General features: G+C 32.3%; 1 protein-coding gene across 1 annotated transcript in view; it reads right to left on the minus strand.

The window, feature by feature from the left end:
• The window catches only part of LOC147067914 (uncharacterized), a 133,666-nt gene that overhangs the window by 9,859 nt on the left and 109,415 nt on the right, over positions 1-14,392 (minus strand). Inside the window, exons 3-4 of the mRNA XM_085952848.1 lie at positions 5,396-5,495; positions 5,183-5,312 (exon numbers count right to left, since the gene is read on the minus strand). Coding sequence (XP_085808974.1) covers positions 5,183-5,312; positions 5,396-5,495 — 230 coding nt within the window. The remainder of the gene's footprint in view (positions 1-5,182; positions 5,313-5,395; positions 5,496-14,392) is intronic.

The following is a 14,392-nucleotide window of genomic DNA, read 5'->3' on the forward strand; positions in this document are numbered from 1 at the left end:
GTACCCAGTTTACGTAGCTATTTCTATATATGCCAAATGATTCTCCTCGATTATATTATGTCAACTCCGCCCAGTGGAGGCCTATAAGATCTTCTTAGGAACGAAGTGGTAATAAAGTAAATGTGTCATTGTATGTGTTTCAAGGGGGATGCTTATACCAACAGAGGCACCTAGCGGAAAAATACAAAGCTTTTTTGATAATTTACAATTTCAACAGTATTAATTAATAAATAAATATGTATCAAAAATATTAAAAAAATATATTTTTCTTCAGTCAAGTCAAAGATAAACTTAAAATTATTGTTTAAAAAATCTGAATTTGTTACATATTTATGTCCGCAGTTACGTTATTATTACTTTATATTTTATGGTCATATTTATTATTAAAATTTTGTTTATTAAGTTTTCAATTTTTCCTCATACAGATTTTTGACTAATTCGTAGTTTTAATATTTTTTATATTTATTTTAAAAAACATAGATTTTTATAAAAATATAAATGTGTATAACTTGAAATCCTTTTTTTTCATCCCCCTTAAGTGGTGATACTTTCTGTTTGTACAAGAACAAACATCGCATTTTAAACAGTTCTTTTTAAACAATTTAGTTATCAATGTTACATTTCTATGTTCACATATGAATATTGGTGAAATATTATACTTAGGTATGCTTTAAGGCAGCGATTTCCAAACTGGGAGGCGCGGAGTGTTGCAAAGGGAGGCGCGAAAAGTATAACACAATTAATGTAGCCACAGGTTTGCAGTTTGGAAATACATAGTTTATAAAACGGCCTCTAGTTATAAACTACATAAAAACAGTCTATAAAAGGTTGTTTGCAAACCTATCTGAAAATATGGAGACTAATTTTATAATACCTCACTTCTATAATATTGTGAAGCGCGCTGGCTATCTCGTGAAAAAATTAAATAAAAGAGTCAAATCATAATGGAGGAGCAAACATTCAAAAAGTGATTTGTCACACAGATGTTGAGCTGAGATAATCAAGAAAAACATATTGTACTCAAAATGGTTTTTTTTTATTATAAAACTGTTTAAGGAAAGAATTTTAATCCTGGTATTTTGTATAATCCAAAATTCGCGGAAGTGGTTCATTTTTTGATTTGAAATTTGGACAAAACACGATTTGCATGAAACTTGTGGGCAAAACACTATTTGAATGAAAATCAAGGCATTATATTTTTTTATAGGATAAAAGGTTCTTTGAACACTGATTCTGGTTTCCTTTCATAGATTTAAATATGGACTATCAGAATTGACAATAAACGGCATTTTTCAAAATGTGTGACAAATCACTTTTTGAATGTTTGCTCCTCAATGTTGAAATTTGAAGCAAATTTGTTTAGGAACGATAATTTTGTTGTTAAGCTTGTCTATTTAGTTTCAATTTTTAAAAAAATGAGTGAATAAATCAATGCAAGAACCACTAATGCATTCACTGATTTAAAAAGACAAAGTGAAGGCATTCATAAAAAATTGGAGCTTTGGAAATCAATATTACAAAAAAAATAAGTTCGCCATGTTTACACTTTTAAATGATTTCTGCGCCAGATATATTGAAGCAAACAAAAATCTATTTACTGAGTTCTTGGGTAGTTTGCTAATGCACTTTTCACATTATTTTATTAATAATAAAAAAAAGCTGCGGCGCTGCTTTGTTTCACGGCTATTAAATATTTTAAATATGTGGTTGTGATTATATGATGATTAATATACTTAAATGATAACTCCCGTGTATAATTTAGGAAACACTACTTAAGAGCACCACACTGCCCTTAACCTCAGCCAGTGGCGCACCCAGGGGGGGGGGGGGCCAGGGGGCCTTGGCCCCCCCCAAAATATGAAAATCATCAGAATGATTTTACACATTGAAATCGAAAGCAAATAAACTATACCTTGGGCTTAGACAAACAACACGGCAAAAAATGATTTGTAATTCTCCAGCACCCTTTTTAGTAAAATTTCTAGATTTTAATTTCTAACACAAAAATTTCGTAACACTAATGTCAGGTTTTTTTAGAAACCCGTTCGCTAATGAAATTCTCGGTGTCCACCCGAATTCTGGAGTGGTATAGGCGATGGCTGGGGAGGGTTGACAGGGCTCTAGCCTGGGGGCCCGGGCTGTGGGGGGCCGGCGTGTCTGATTGACCAGATAAGTGAGATAAACAAGCATCATAAATTATCTTTAATAGTAAAAAAAAATTCGCCTGCGGCGCTATTACATTTCGTGACTATGAACATTTTAAATTATATAATTGTCCAATATATTTTCAGATTATTATGTGTCGATACTCGACAGCTCCATTATTAAAGTAGATGTATTGAAAATCGCCAATAATTCACTGTATAAGTACCCTCAATTTGAACTAAAACACAATTTGAAAAACGTTAATGTAGTGTTTCCTACTGTCTTTAATCTAAGCGGTGGATAGGGGGCCCGTCAAATACCCTAGCCCTACCAAACTCATTAGTCAATAGAGCCAAATATCAACAGTACAACGATTGAGATTTCTTCTGAGAGCCAAATTTCTTAAACTGAAATTATATGCTTAGGTAGTAAGTAGGTACACTGCTAATTTACTTAATAAACTTTAGTTAAAGTTTTAAGTCCTAATTAAATTATAGGTAGGTACACTGAATAAAACTGAATATCATACGTAATAATGATCTTATTTATTAATACAAATTAAATTGTAAGTCAGGTATCCATAAAATTGAATCATGACAATGACTGACAAACTCAATGTGAATAATGGCCTTGCATCTCCTTGTAAAGTTTGGCTAAGTCAGGTTCGTATGTTGTTGATTTAATTTTAAGCACGATTCCATGTTCTCATCAATAAATCGATTTCTCAATTTACTCTTGATTTCCTATCTTGGAAATCTTTTTACTAACCACAAAACTTGCAATATTAACATTGTTGAAAGATTTTATTCAGTACCTAATTAAATACAGAACTTTATTTTTCTTGACTCTTCTCCTCAGCTGCTTTCTTCCTTGCATCATCGACAGAATATTTAGCGCAAAATTACGAGTTTTTAGTTGTAGTATCTCTCTAAATTTGAATGCGCTAATTTTTCCCGAGACATAAATAAAGGTCGGTAAGCCATTTAAGTTTTGAATAAACGCGAAGTCTCGGTCTATTCAACATTACATTTACGGTTATCCTCTTCCATTTTCTTTGCTTCTTCTTTGTAGCCATGTCAAATATGGCAGAGAGCATCTGTGGCAGAGCCGCACTCAAGGGGCCAAAGAGCCGCAGTTTGCCGACCACTGCCCTAGCCTGAGGGTCCGTTTCAGGATGTGGGGGCCATGGTGTAGGTACACCGAGTGCAATAGACAAACGACCGATAAACGAGATATTAGGCTGTGTTGTATTGAGTAGGTTGTGTATAATTTAAATGCAATAATACTTTTTTTTGTCCATTTTCAATTAATATGTTGAAACCTCAATATTAAAAAACCAAAAATCTGCGATAAACATTCGGCGAAAAGAACGACTACACCCACTACGGTGGTGGTGTAAATCAAAAGAACATTTTTTTCGGTGGAATTCGGCATAAATATTGTAGCTCTCTAGACCAGTGTTCCCCAAACTTTCGACATCTGTGTACCCCTTCTATAATTTTCGTAACACTGAGCACTCCTCGTCAAAGAAAAATGCATATAAGTACTTTAATAACAATCAAAATATATTCCTTTTGTAGTACATAAACAAAATAATAATATACGAAAAATAAAATTCATTCATAATAAAATATAAATAAAAGTTAAAGGTATTATAAAAAATAACATTCATTATAAACCATGAGAAGGATGAAATTATTTATGTTGAAACGACAGATCATCATAATTTGGTTCCCTGGTTATTAATTTTAATCTGAGATGCGGTTCCACACTCAAAGGCTGATCCTTTTTTTGACTTAATGTCTACAAATGCTTAAAAAGCAACTTCACATAAATATGAAGTTGAAAAAGGCAATGTATTTCAGGAATTTCTGTTAAAACTGGATACACATGTTGCATTTGCAACCTAAATGATGTTTAAGTACACTCCTTGTATTTATTTTGCAAGAATCCGCCTGAAGCTAATAATTCCAACAATTGCTCTTCTTCCGCATGCGATAAACCTTCTATCATGGATGTTGTATTAATGCGTGTTGCACCAGGCGTAGCCATAACCCGGTGCAGCGCGTACCCCCACCAAACTCTTCCCGTACCCCAGGGGGTACGCGTACCACACTTTGGGAAACACTGCTCTAGACCAAGCGCGTAGCACAGCCGATATTATTTAAGTAATGTTTAAGCATACTAGGTACACATGTCCAGCATGGTCGCTGTTCATTTCCAATCCGCCAGTCGCTGATGACACGCTCAACGGTTACCGCCACTATGCCTCCAATTTAATAAAAACTAGGAAAAACTGTACAAATATATCGCCGTGTATTGTGAAATTATGTAAAAATATTTATATGAAGAAGAAAAGAGCCTATGGGACTAATTTACATTCTCTTCCTTCGCCCCCCCCCCCCCCCAATAATAATTCCTGGGTGCGCCACTGACCTCAGCCATAGGTAGGTGGGCCCGCCAAAGATCCTGGCCTGGGGGCCCCGCTTCAGGATATGGGATTCCATGATAGAATCCATTTATCAATGAACAATGTTAAATTTGGATTGACTACTATTAAAATTGATTGTGCTAATAAACAAGCACATTCATCGCATGAAAAACAAATTAATTTAAAAATGAATATAATATAAGTACTAAAACCTTGTTTATTTTTATAATTATTTTTTTTTCATTTTTGTATTAGTACATCTTTGCCTATTTAAAAAGGTGTCTGTATTATTAAAATGAAATAAAGGGGGGGAGGCGTAGTAACATAAAGTTTGGAAACCACTGCTTTAAGGAGTGGATATTCAAAAAAGTTTGAGAAACACTTACACTTACTAACCGTTATCGGTTATAGGAACAATAATGCTTAGTATTAATTTAATTAAGACATTACTTATCATCTTTTTGACATCCTTACAGTTTTATCACTGATTTCGTGTAGGTACCCAAGTACCTACCGTATTGTCAATAATTACTTAACCAGCTAATGGGGCGGATGACATTCAAAGTGTACTTAATATAAATATATATATATATATATACTACAAACCTCGCTCCATAGACCTCACTGTGTAGTGCTAAAACTGTATCTCTGAGAGCAATGTTTTCCCTATAGAGCTGCAGAGATTCGCATTTGAGATGAGCCATATCTAACGACATGTGACCTATTGGTTCGGGATCTGTAAAAAAATACCAGTTGGATAATTCAATCGAATTGTGTTTGTAGACAATATGCATATAGTTAACTATTTTATCTTTAAACCTTGTTCTGGTGGTGGAAGTCTGCTGAAGTACTGCTGTTCCAATACATCTTTTCTGGCTCGAGCATCCACCAATTCTGTGCGTAAATTTATTAGCTCGGCCTGAAACAAGGAAAAATAATATTTAGGTCAGTGAAAACATAATATTATACACCTAATTAACTCCAGAATTCATAAGATGGCAACTTTAATTCAACTGATTTCGATAGAGATAAAAACATTGAAATTATTTTACGAATCAGTGGTGGACTATGACACATACGCTGGAGGTGTTTTTTTTAAAGCTTCTGACTCACGCAAAGGCCTCAAAAGCTCTCAAATTTGAAGCTAATTGAAATTGACCCCCATTATGAAAACCTTTGTCTCCGAGATTTTTACTATTTCATAGGAACCGATTTCGTGGATCAGGGGGTTGCCCTTTGACTTGGTCATGCTATCTGTAGGTACATACCAATATATATATCATATAATTTATAAATATTCCGAAAGACAAAAATTCCTATGAAAAAGTAAAAAAACTCTTATAAAATAGAATTTTAAATCAAAGTATCCTTAGTCGATAGAATTAATTTTAATCTTTATGCTATTTTATCACGTGAATACATTATTTAATTTTAAAGGTTATCTAGAATTTATTGGTTTAGATTTATTTATGTATTTGTTGATGAATCAAATTAACCTTATGGTTAACGTAATGTGTATCATTATGAATATATTTGTATGTATATAGAGAGATGTGGGATTGGAATATGACTCAGTATGAGGAACGGGATAAAAATGTGGATATATTACATTATTATTAAGAGATCATCGCATCTCAGAGGAAAGATTAAATTTAAAGGATTGTTAATAGCCTGCGTTTAGCATGACTAGACAAGGATAATTATAGTACCTGTATTCATATTAATATTATAGTCATAGAGAGGAAAAGCCGCCCCGTCATCAAAAACAGATGCTTGCGTTAATCTTCGCAAATATAGAAAATGCTAAAATAGTCCAGCCTTAATTCATAATTCGTTTATTTCCGCACGGTAGCAGACCACTCGTATTATTAATTACAAGACGCCGGATTTGTATCTCCGTTCCGAGAATTACCAGCACTCGGATTGCGCCACTAATCAAACCGAAAATATACACATCACGCCAATCGATTGAAATAGAAAAGTGCGAGCTGCCGACCATCCACCGACCAGCCCATTCACAGATAGGAGACAGGGCTGTGCGATAGACATCGCGGGTGGCCGAGTAAGTAATAATATGCCCAATGCATTCCTCGCACCCCGAAGTCGGCGGCTCATTCATCTGCTCTAATGACGGCCAATAAAATTTGGGAGGCGCTTCTCCTGCCGCAAAGTGCCCCAAGTGCAACGCGCTCTCAAGTGGAACGAATCAAGCCGAATCATTTGATTTCAAGCCCGGACACTTAGGTACTACTGGCCACTAGACGTACGCACAACATACTGATAGTACAGTCGCACCTATTAGCTGGCCGTAAAATAAGTACTTAGTCAAATCCTTACCAGGCTAACAAAAGATATTGCTATGCACTTGAAATAATAATAAAATCGTTACTTGTTGTCATATAAATTGTATACAAAACAATAAAACTGTTATGCCCAGTCTATCACTCAGACTTGAGTTTGAAGTTCGATGACCACTATAACTATTTACTAAAAATAAAAATAGATAAGTACCTATTTAAAAAAAAAAGTACTAATCTCAATTAATATTTGTGTCTGGTTCATTTTCTAAATGGTCTCTGATAGTTTCTAATGTTTCTATTGCATTATTTAAAGTACGAGCAAGTCGAAAGTTTATAGAAGATTGTGAATGTTTATAATAAAATGAATTAAGTAGTTTGTTTATGCATCGCCATAATAAAACTAGAATATATTAAATTTTACAACCACACTTTATAAGTGTCTATAATAGGTAGTTAATTTCTTATTTGTTTTGAAATGTGGTTGCCTTGAACAAACTCATTAAAACCTTGCTACGAATCATAAGGTTTTAAATACAAAGTTTTAACCATAGTTGCAGTCCTGCATACATTCAACAAACAAAAATAAATACTTACTTACTGCAGTTTGGATTCGAAATATTATCTGGAATTCAATCAATTCTAGGTGACTGATTCCTACGGCTGACAATATCTCACGTTGCGGTCGAATTTCTTTGGCATGTGCTCGGCAAGCATACCTATTGTATGCATTTGCTATTCTTTGATGTTGGATAAATAATCAAAATAAATACAATAACATGTGAACAAACTGCCTAGGTATCTATTTTTTGCAATCAATTTCATTAATATCAGTGTTCGGCGTCATAATTTGACAGCTTGACAGCACAGAGATTGGTTAACAAACAAACACACGTGCATTGAAACGTGCAGTAAAATAATACCTGTAGAATGAAATAGCATTTAAACGTGTTTGATGTTCAAAAGAAAAGAACTCGATTCAGTACCTTTTAACAATGTAGCAATTTTTTAGAGATGCGTTTTGGAATTATAGTATTACAGCGTTTGATAGCATCTCTGAACGTTTTTAGTTTGGTAGAATGGGAGTAACAAAAATTATATTTTGTTTGTTGGCGCATTGAAAGATGGTTATAGATGTTTTGGATTAAAAATAATTGAGTGAATTTAAAATTATGTAATTTTAAATGATTTGCAGTTAATTTGTGCATTCTTTTTTTCAGATTCACTTTCATACAAGTATTTAGTTTCATATAGTAGAGAAGGTTTGGTTTTCTCTAACATCTGCAGTAGGTATTATGAATCAAATATGAAAACCATAACTTAAGTTCAAACAAAAATTAATTAGTAAGTTTGTAAGAAATTAACATAAGTTAAAGTGACAAAATGATGATGGAGCGATATACTGAATTCGCGAATTAAGTGACTCTGATACTAATTGTTTTATTTAAGCAAAATAATGGTAAGTGAAGCCATAAACCATTATCTAGTAATTAATATCGCCAGTCGTTAATCCATTTTATTGCACGGCATTGCTGGCTATTTTTAAAACATTTTATGTTTAATGACATGACGCTCACTAACCTACTCAACAAAGCTCTCGTCTGCGTTTTGATGAAACGTTCCCTACTCTGCAGAGTAGTTCAAGGCAATTAAATCGTAAATATTGTATTTACGTATTTTAGTACCTAATATGAAGAACAGTGTTGCATCAACACAAGGCAACGACAAAACAGTTACTTATATAAAAATAAACCATACGAAAGGAAGAAACCAGAGATTTAACTGTTTTTAAAGGCTTTGTATGTATAATAGAATCCCAATTTCTAAAAGGCGTTCGCGGATAAACAACGATATGTTTGCATGTGAATTTTAAAACATCACATTTTATTATGTTGGGAGTCCGTGGTATAGATCTAACATATTTTGTGTGATTTTACACAAACAATATGTACCAGGGAACACAGAGTTATCTGTTCTGTGATATGTACGAATTTTTTGTTAGAATTTGACGTGTGGACATATCGGTTTTTGGAAATAGGCGCTTCATGTACTTATCTAGTTGTTTACGCCAATGTAGTCAATAATTATTTTGTGAATTTTAAACAAAGTTATTTTTGGTAATTCTACTATGAATTACTACTTATAATTAACTAATTATATAAGTAACAACAATAACTTTGTTTGGAAACCATGATAATGGAGTTCTACCGCTAAATGCCTGTTCAATTAATTAATTATGTACTTAATTAATATACTTATAATATTATATTGATTGTCATTCAGTTTTAAGTTACATTATGATGTTGATGATGAAGGACAAATAGTAAGCAAAAATAGTTATAATAAAACTTCTTGAAGTGAAATCAATAATTAATAGTAAATACATAACATGTTACATATTTCTTTAAATCCTGGTATTTTCTCACTTTTTCATGGATAGATAAACGTTTTTTTCGAAAAGCATAAAAGGGCCTGTTCAGAATACAGTAATAATTATTCATAACGAGTGTATTTTCCCGCCATGTTGGCAGTAAAGTCAAGAAACAACTTAATAAAAAGTAGGTACCTAGTATTTTTTTTGAGTGTTCTAATGATTACCAAAAATATTTAATAATACTACAAAATAATAATATGGAATATCGAAATTGGCTAAATCAGACATGATTTTGTTTAGTGGTAAGATTGCTAGTTATGAAAAGGTAAAAAATATCTCTTAAAACATGTTATTAACCAACCGATGAACTTTAAAAGGTATACATAATAGTTGACTATTATGATTATGACTCACAAAGATGAAAATCTACATATGAACATAAAACGTTTAATAATAAACAATGTTAATAAAAATAAGTATGTATGGGAGGCACAACATTTTAACCACAGAGTATAGATAATAAATACCTACGCCTAAATTAATTTACACGAAATTAACATCTCGCACAAAGACGCATTGAAATAATAATTTTGGCCAGTGATTAAATTCATGCAGGAAACTTATTGAATACCATTTTATAAACCACAGAAATGAAATGATCACCCACGGATTAAAACAGCTTTCAACAGTACACAGTAATAATATATCGCTCCAAGCCTTCGCTTTCTAGTTATTGGAAAAATCTTCAAGTTTCATTTTATTCAACCTTTTGTAAACTACCGTCAATTATTATTAAAAAAATATTATTAAATATTATTTTATTACAGATTAGCAGCTGAGATGTTGTATTCACCACAATATATCGAAATATACTTCAATGTAAACAGAAATTTAAGCCCACACATAATAAAATACCTTAGTAGATTGTTTATAACACAGTGATGAGTGATTACAAGTGATGAGTACTTAAATAAAATGTTATATAAATGGAAAATTTTAAGGTAACCCTATTTCCACCCGCCATTCATATCCGGCACCCATGCGCATAGGTGTAGCAGCACTAGACAGATAAACCATATAGTCACAGTCGAAGAAATTACATCCTCAAGTTGTCAAGAATTGAACGCAATGAATCTACAGAAGAATCTGGATTATTTTGCACCCTGTATGATACAGAAAACTAAAAAGCACCAATGTAAAAAAAAAAAAACACAAAAATACTATAATTTTAGAACATTGAATTGCATAAAGAGTAAGGCTAATGAAATTGATCCTAAAAATCGGTTTAAAACGGGATCGCCAAAATGCAGCAAGGGAACTGTACCGATTTTCCGATACAGTATTTCTGTTAAAAAAACATATAAATAGTAGTAGGTAGATGTTATTACAATAATTATGTGTGTATTTATTAATGTATAAGAAAAAAATACGAGGTGGCAGCGTCAACATTCGTCAGTCATACGCCCAAAACTTTGAGACAAGACTTTCAGAAAATGTATCGGACAAAATTGCCAGACAAAACTTTTAGACAATTTTTTCAAACAAAATTTATTGTCGGACAAGACTTTTAAACAAAACTGTCGGGCAATACTTTCCGACAAAACTGTGGGAACAAAACTGCCAGACAAAACTTTCAGACATGACTGTCGGAAAAAAACAGACAGACAAAACTGTCATACAAAACTTTCGGACAAACCTGCGAGACAAAACTTTCAGACAAAACTGTCGGACAAAACTTTCAGACAAAACTATCGAACAAAATTTCCAGACAAAACTGTCCGAAAACACTTTTAGACAAAACTGTCAAGACAATTTCGGAATGTTCAGGATTTCAATGGATTGATGCATTATTATGGTTGTTAATTTTGTAAATTCAGCCATTTTGCTTAAGAATAATCAAAAACAAAAATTCAGTTAGATAACACAATGCACGTGTTTACTGAGCGGCGGACATAGGGATATATATTTTGATGTGAGGAGTTTTGTTAATTGTTAATATGACTTATTGGTTTTATATTTTTATTGTTTTGTTTTCTTATGTGTTTTTGAACCAAATATTTTTGTGCTGTCGCTCTATATACATATAAGTTATAAGTATTTATATTCTTATGGAGACCGAGTGAAGTTAATAATAAGTAGGTATGTAAATATACAAAAATATGTCAATTGAAATATACCTACCTATATAACTACCTATCTCTACATGATCTTGATTACCTTTGATATTCCTATTTTTTGTACCACTAATTTTCTCCGAATAGTAAAATTATTACGTATTTGAACATAATATTTTTAATTAACATTAAAACAATAATTGAACACATGCATTTGGTTTTATTTTAATTTTCCATTATCTTATTTTTTGTTTTACTATTTTGTCATATTTACCTGTAACCATATCACGCGGGAACCGTTCTGAAAGAGTTGCAAACGAGGAAGCTGCTGCATAGCAATCACCGAATATTTCGTGACAACGCTTTTCTTTAATGATAACTAATGACAAGGCAAAGGCATTTGGATTAATTGTATATCTCTACCTGTTGCACCTAAGGCCACCTAAATGTGTATCTTTAAAACAAGAATAAATTTGCCCGCGCAACGGTACTGCGATCGCACACATTGAATGCCTTCGAATAAATAGGTACACAGAATTGAGAATAACGCAGGTACAATAAAATTCTGGGCACAAGTTTATTTTGATTTATGGATTCAAAATGACTGCGTTTACTTACCTATATAATATAAAAAAACCTACGAACGTAATCAAATAACGTCATAAAATAGGTGTGAATATAAACTTTAAACTCTCTGAAAAGTACAGTTACCAAAGACGATAATGTCCGAATACAAGAAAAACTATCACTAAAAGACTTAATTCTAAAATATATAAATTTTATCATAGTCGAGTCAAAGTTGGACGAATAATCAATGGAGGTAGTCGCCGTCCAAGGTAGGGGTTAAAATTTGGCAGAAGTGTAATTTTCAATCTCATTATGGGTGAGAAATCCCCATACTGTGAGGAACGTTTCATGGTCAGTTTTGTACCATCTGTATGTTTCCAAAAGATTGTATAGTTTCGTATAGACACATAGGTAATCAATACATCAAAATAAATTTTCTAAAATGTGAATTAATAATGTAGGTATACGAACATATTAAACCTACCTACTAATTAAAATACTTAGTACTTAACATAATCTTCAATTCTCATCCAAATTCGTATAAAATAACCTAGTATGATTTATGAAATATTAAATAACACAGTTTTGGTAATATGATTTCTGTTCAGTTTATGTATTTATAAACGTTTAAACAGGAACATGAGGACTACATTCCTGCCAAATTTCAGCTCCATGCGTCAGACGATTACAATAAGTCTAATCTTAAATACTACTAATTGTCACCAAAGTAGTTCATTCGAATCCAGTTAATCCGAAAGAACTTCCGTTAAGACTTAAAAGTAGCATCAATGACAATGAGATATTTTAACAAAAAAAAATCCGGCAATAAACCTCAGCATTTCTTCTGTACACAAATGTAATTTATTATTGGTTTTCCTTTTACAGGAGGAATCATTTCACAATTCGAAAGTGATAAAAAATGCATTTTTAATGTTGCAACTAATAAAATATTTTCTTAGCTAAGCTATCTGAGCCATAAAATACAGGCTCATAAAAAGGCTTTTTAAGTAAATATGCGTCAGATACATACAGAAGCTAATGTTTTACTGCTGCATATAAAAATGGTCGAATCCGCGGATCACCTATGACAATGTATTTAGTAAAAAATAATGTACCTACATTATACAAAGTGTTTTTTCGATAATAAAATACGGTGATAAAAAGTTCGCGTAAGTTAGTGTTGGATGACGGTTTAAAAAAAATGTCAATAAATTTATTGTAAATGACCAACCAATCAATCAAGGGATGTCATTCATCTTATAGAAGGTTTCAATCAAAATTAAACGTCATACCTATCTACTGTATGAGAGAGAATTAAATACTTTGCAGGGGTAGCCACTATTATAATATACGTGTTTGTTTACATAGTATTTGTATTAAGATCACTGTTGCCTGTCAATTTTATTAAATAATAATAAAAAGTATTATACATTCATGTAGGCACCGATTACTTTTTGTCATACATATCATTACTGAGTGCAACGAGCATTCTTTCTCAAAATCTAAATGTATTAATACTTCTAAATCTAAATGCTTTAATGGAGCTGGTAAAGTCATAGGTTTAGCTAATGTCTAATAACCATTTCTAGTAGAAAAAAATAATCTGTTTCGATAACTCTGGTTCTGCTATGTGGAGATTCATAAAACAGTAGGTAGTTTATCTTTTTATACCTTTTGGAATTAGGATTTCGTTTAATGATAACAATTATGCCATATGTGTAAATTATAATCGTGTTTTACTATACGAGTAGCCATTATTATAACTGTTATTACAACGACATTTATTTTATCCATTATCCCACAGTTCCGGAAAAAGAAATTCACATTTAACAAATTTAATGCTTTCATGTTATGTTTTATATATTTTATACGAACATCGTGCGTGGGTGCATACACTATGTTATGAAAAGTTGTATTCAGTATACACTCAGAAAGGTTACTGGGTCCAACGTTTCACAATATTTCAATTGATATGTAGATTTCTTCGAAATAAATCATTGTTTTCTGGTTGCTTCCGATAATCAAAGAACCGCCTACAATCTCTTCTACAGAGGCATCATTAACGAATACAACATGCTAATCGTTTAATGCCACAAAACGTATTTGCATGGTTTTAACAAACTATAAGTAGATATACTGATATCACCGACATATTTGATGTCAAAGCTGAGAAACGACGAAATGATCGTACATAAAACTATCAAGTATTATTTCGAAAAATGTCAACAGAGATCGTTGAATATAAGTATATACCACTGGGGAGAGGTGGAGGTAGGCTGTTAAGATCCGACATAAATAATGCACACCAAACGTTGTCAGTCAAACGTATTTATTTTCATTGAACTAATGCTACAATGTGTAGATAGTGTTTGTTAGATCTTAAAATTAAAATTTTTCCAAAAAACGATTTTTTTCCGGTTCGGTACACGTTCAAACACGCGCCTTAACATGATTTTACTCCCTA

This window comes from Rhyacophila brunnea, unplaced genomic scaffold (genome assembly GCF_057557595.1).
Source record: "Rhyacophila brunnea isolate RB1 unplaced genomic scaffold, BYU_Rbru_1.0 scaffold_3, whole genome shotgun sequence".
NCBI classification, from domain to species: Eukaryota; Metazoa; Arthropoda; class Insecta; order Trichoptera; family Rhyacophilidae; genus Rhyacophila; species Rhyacophila brunnea.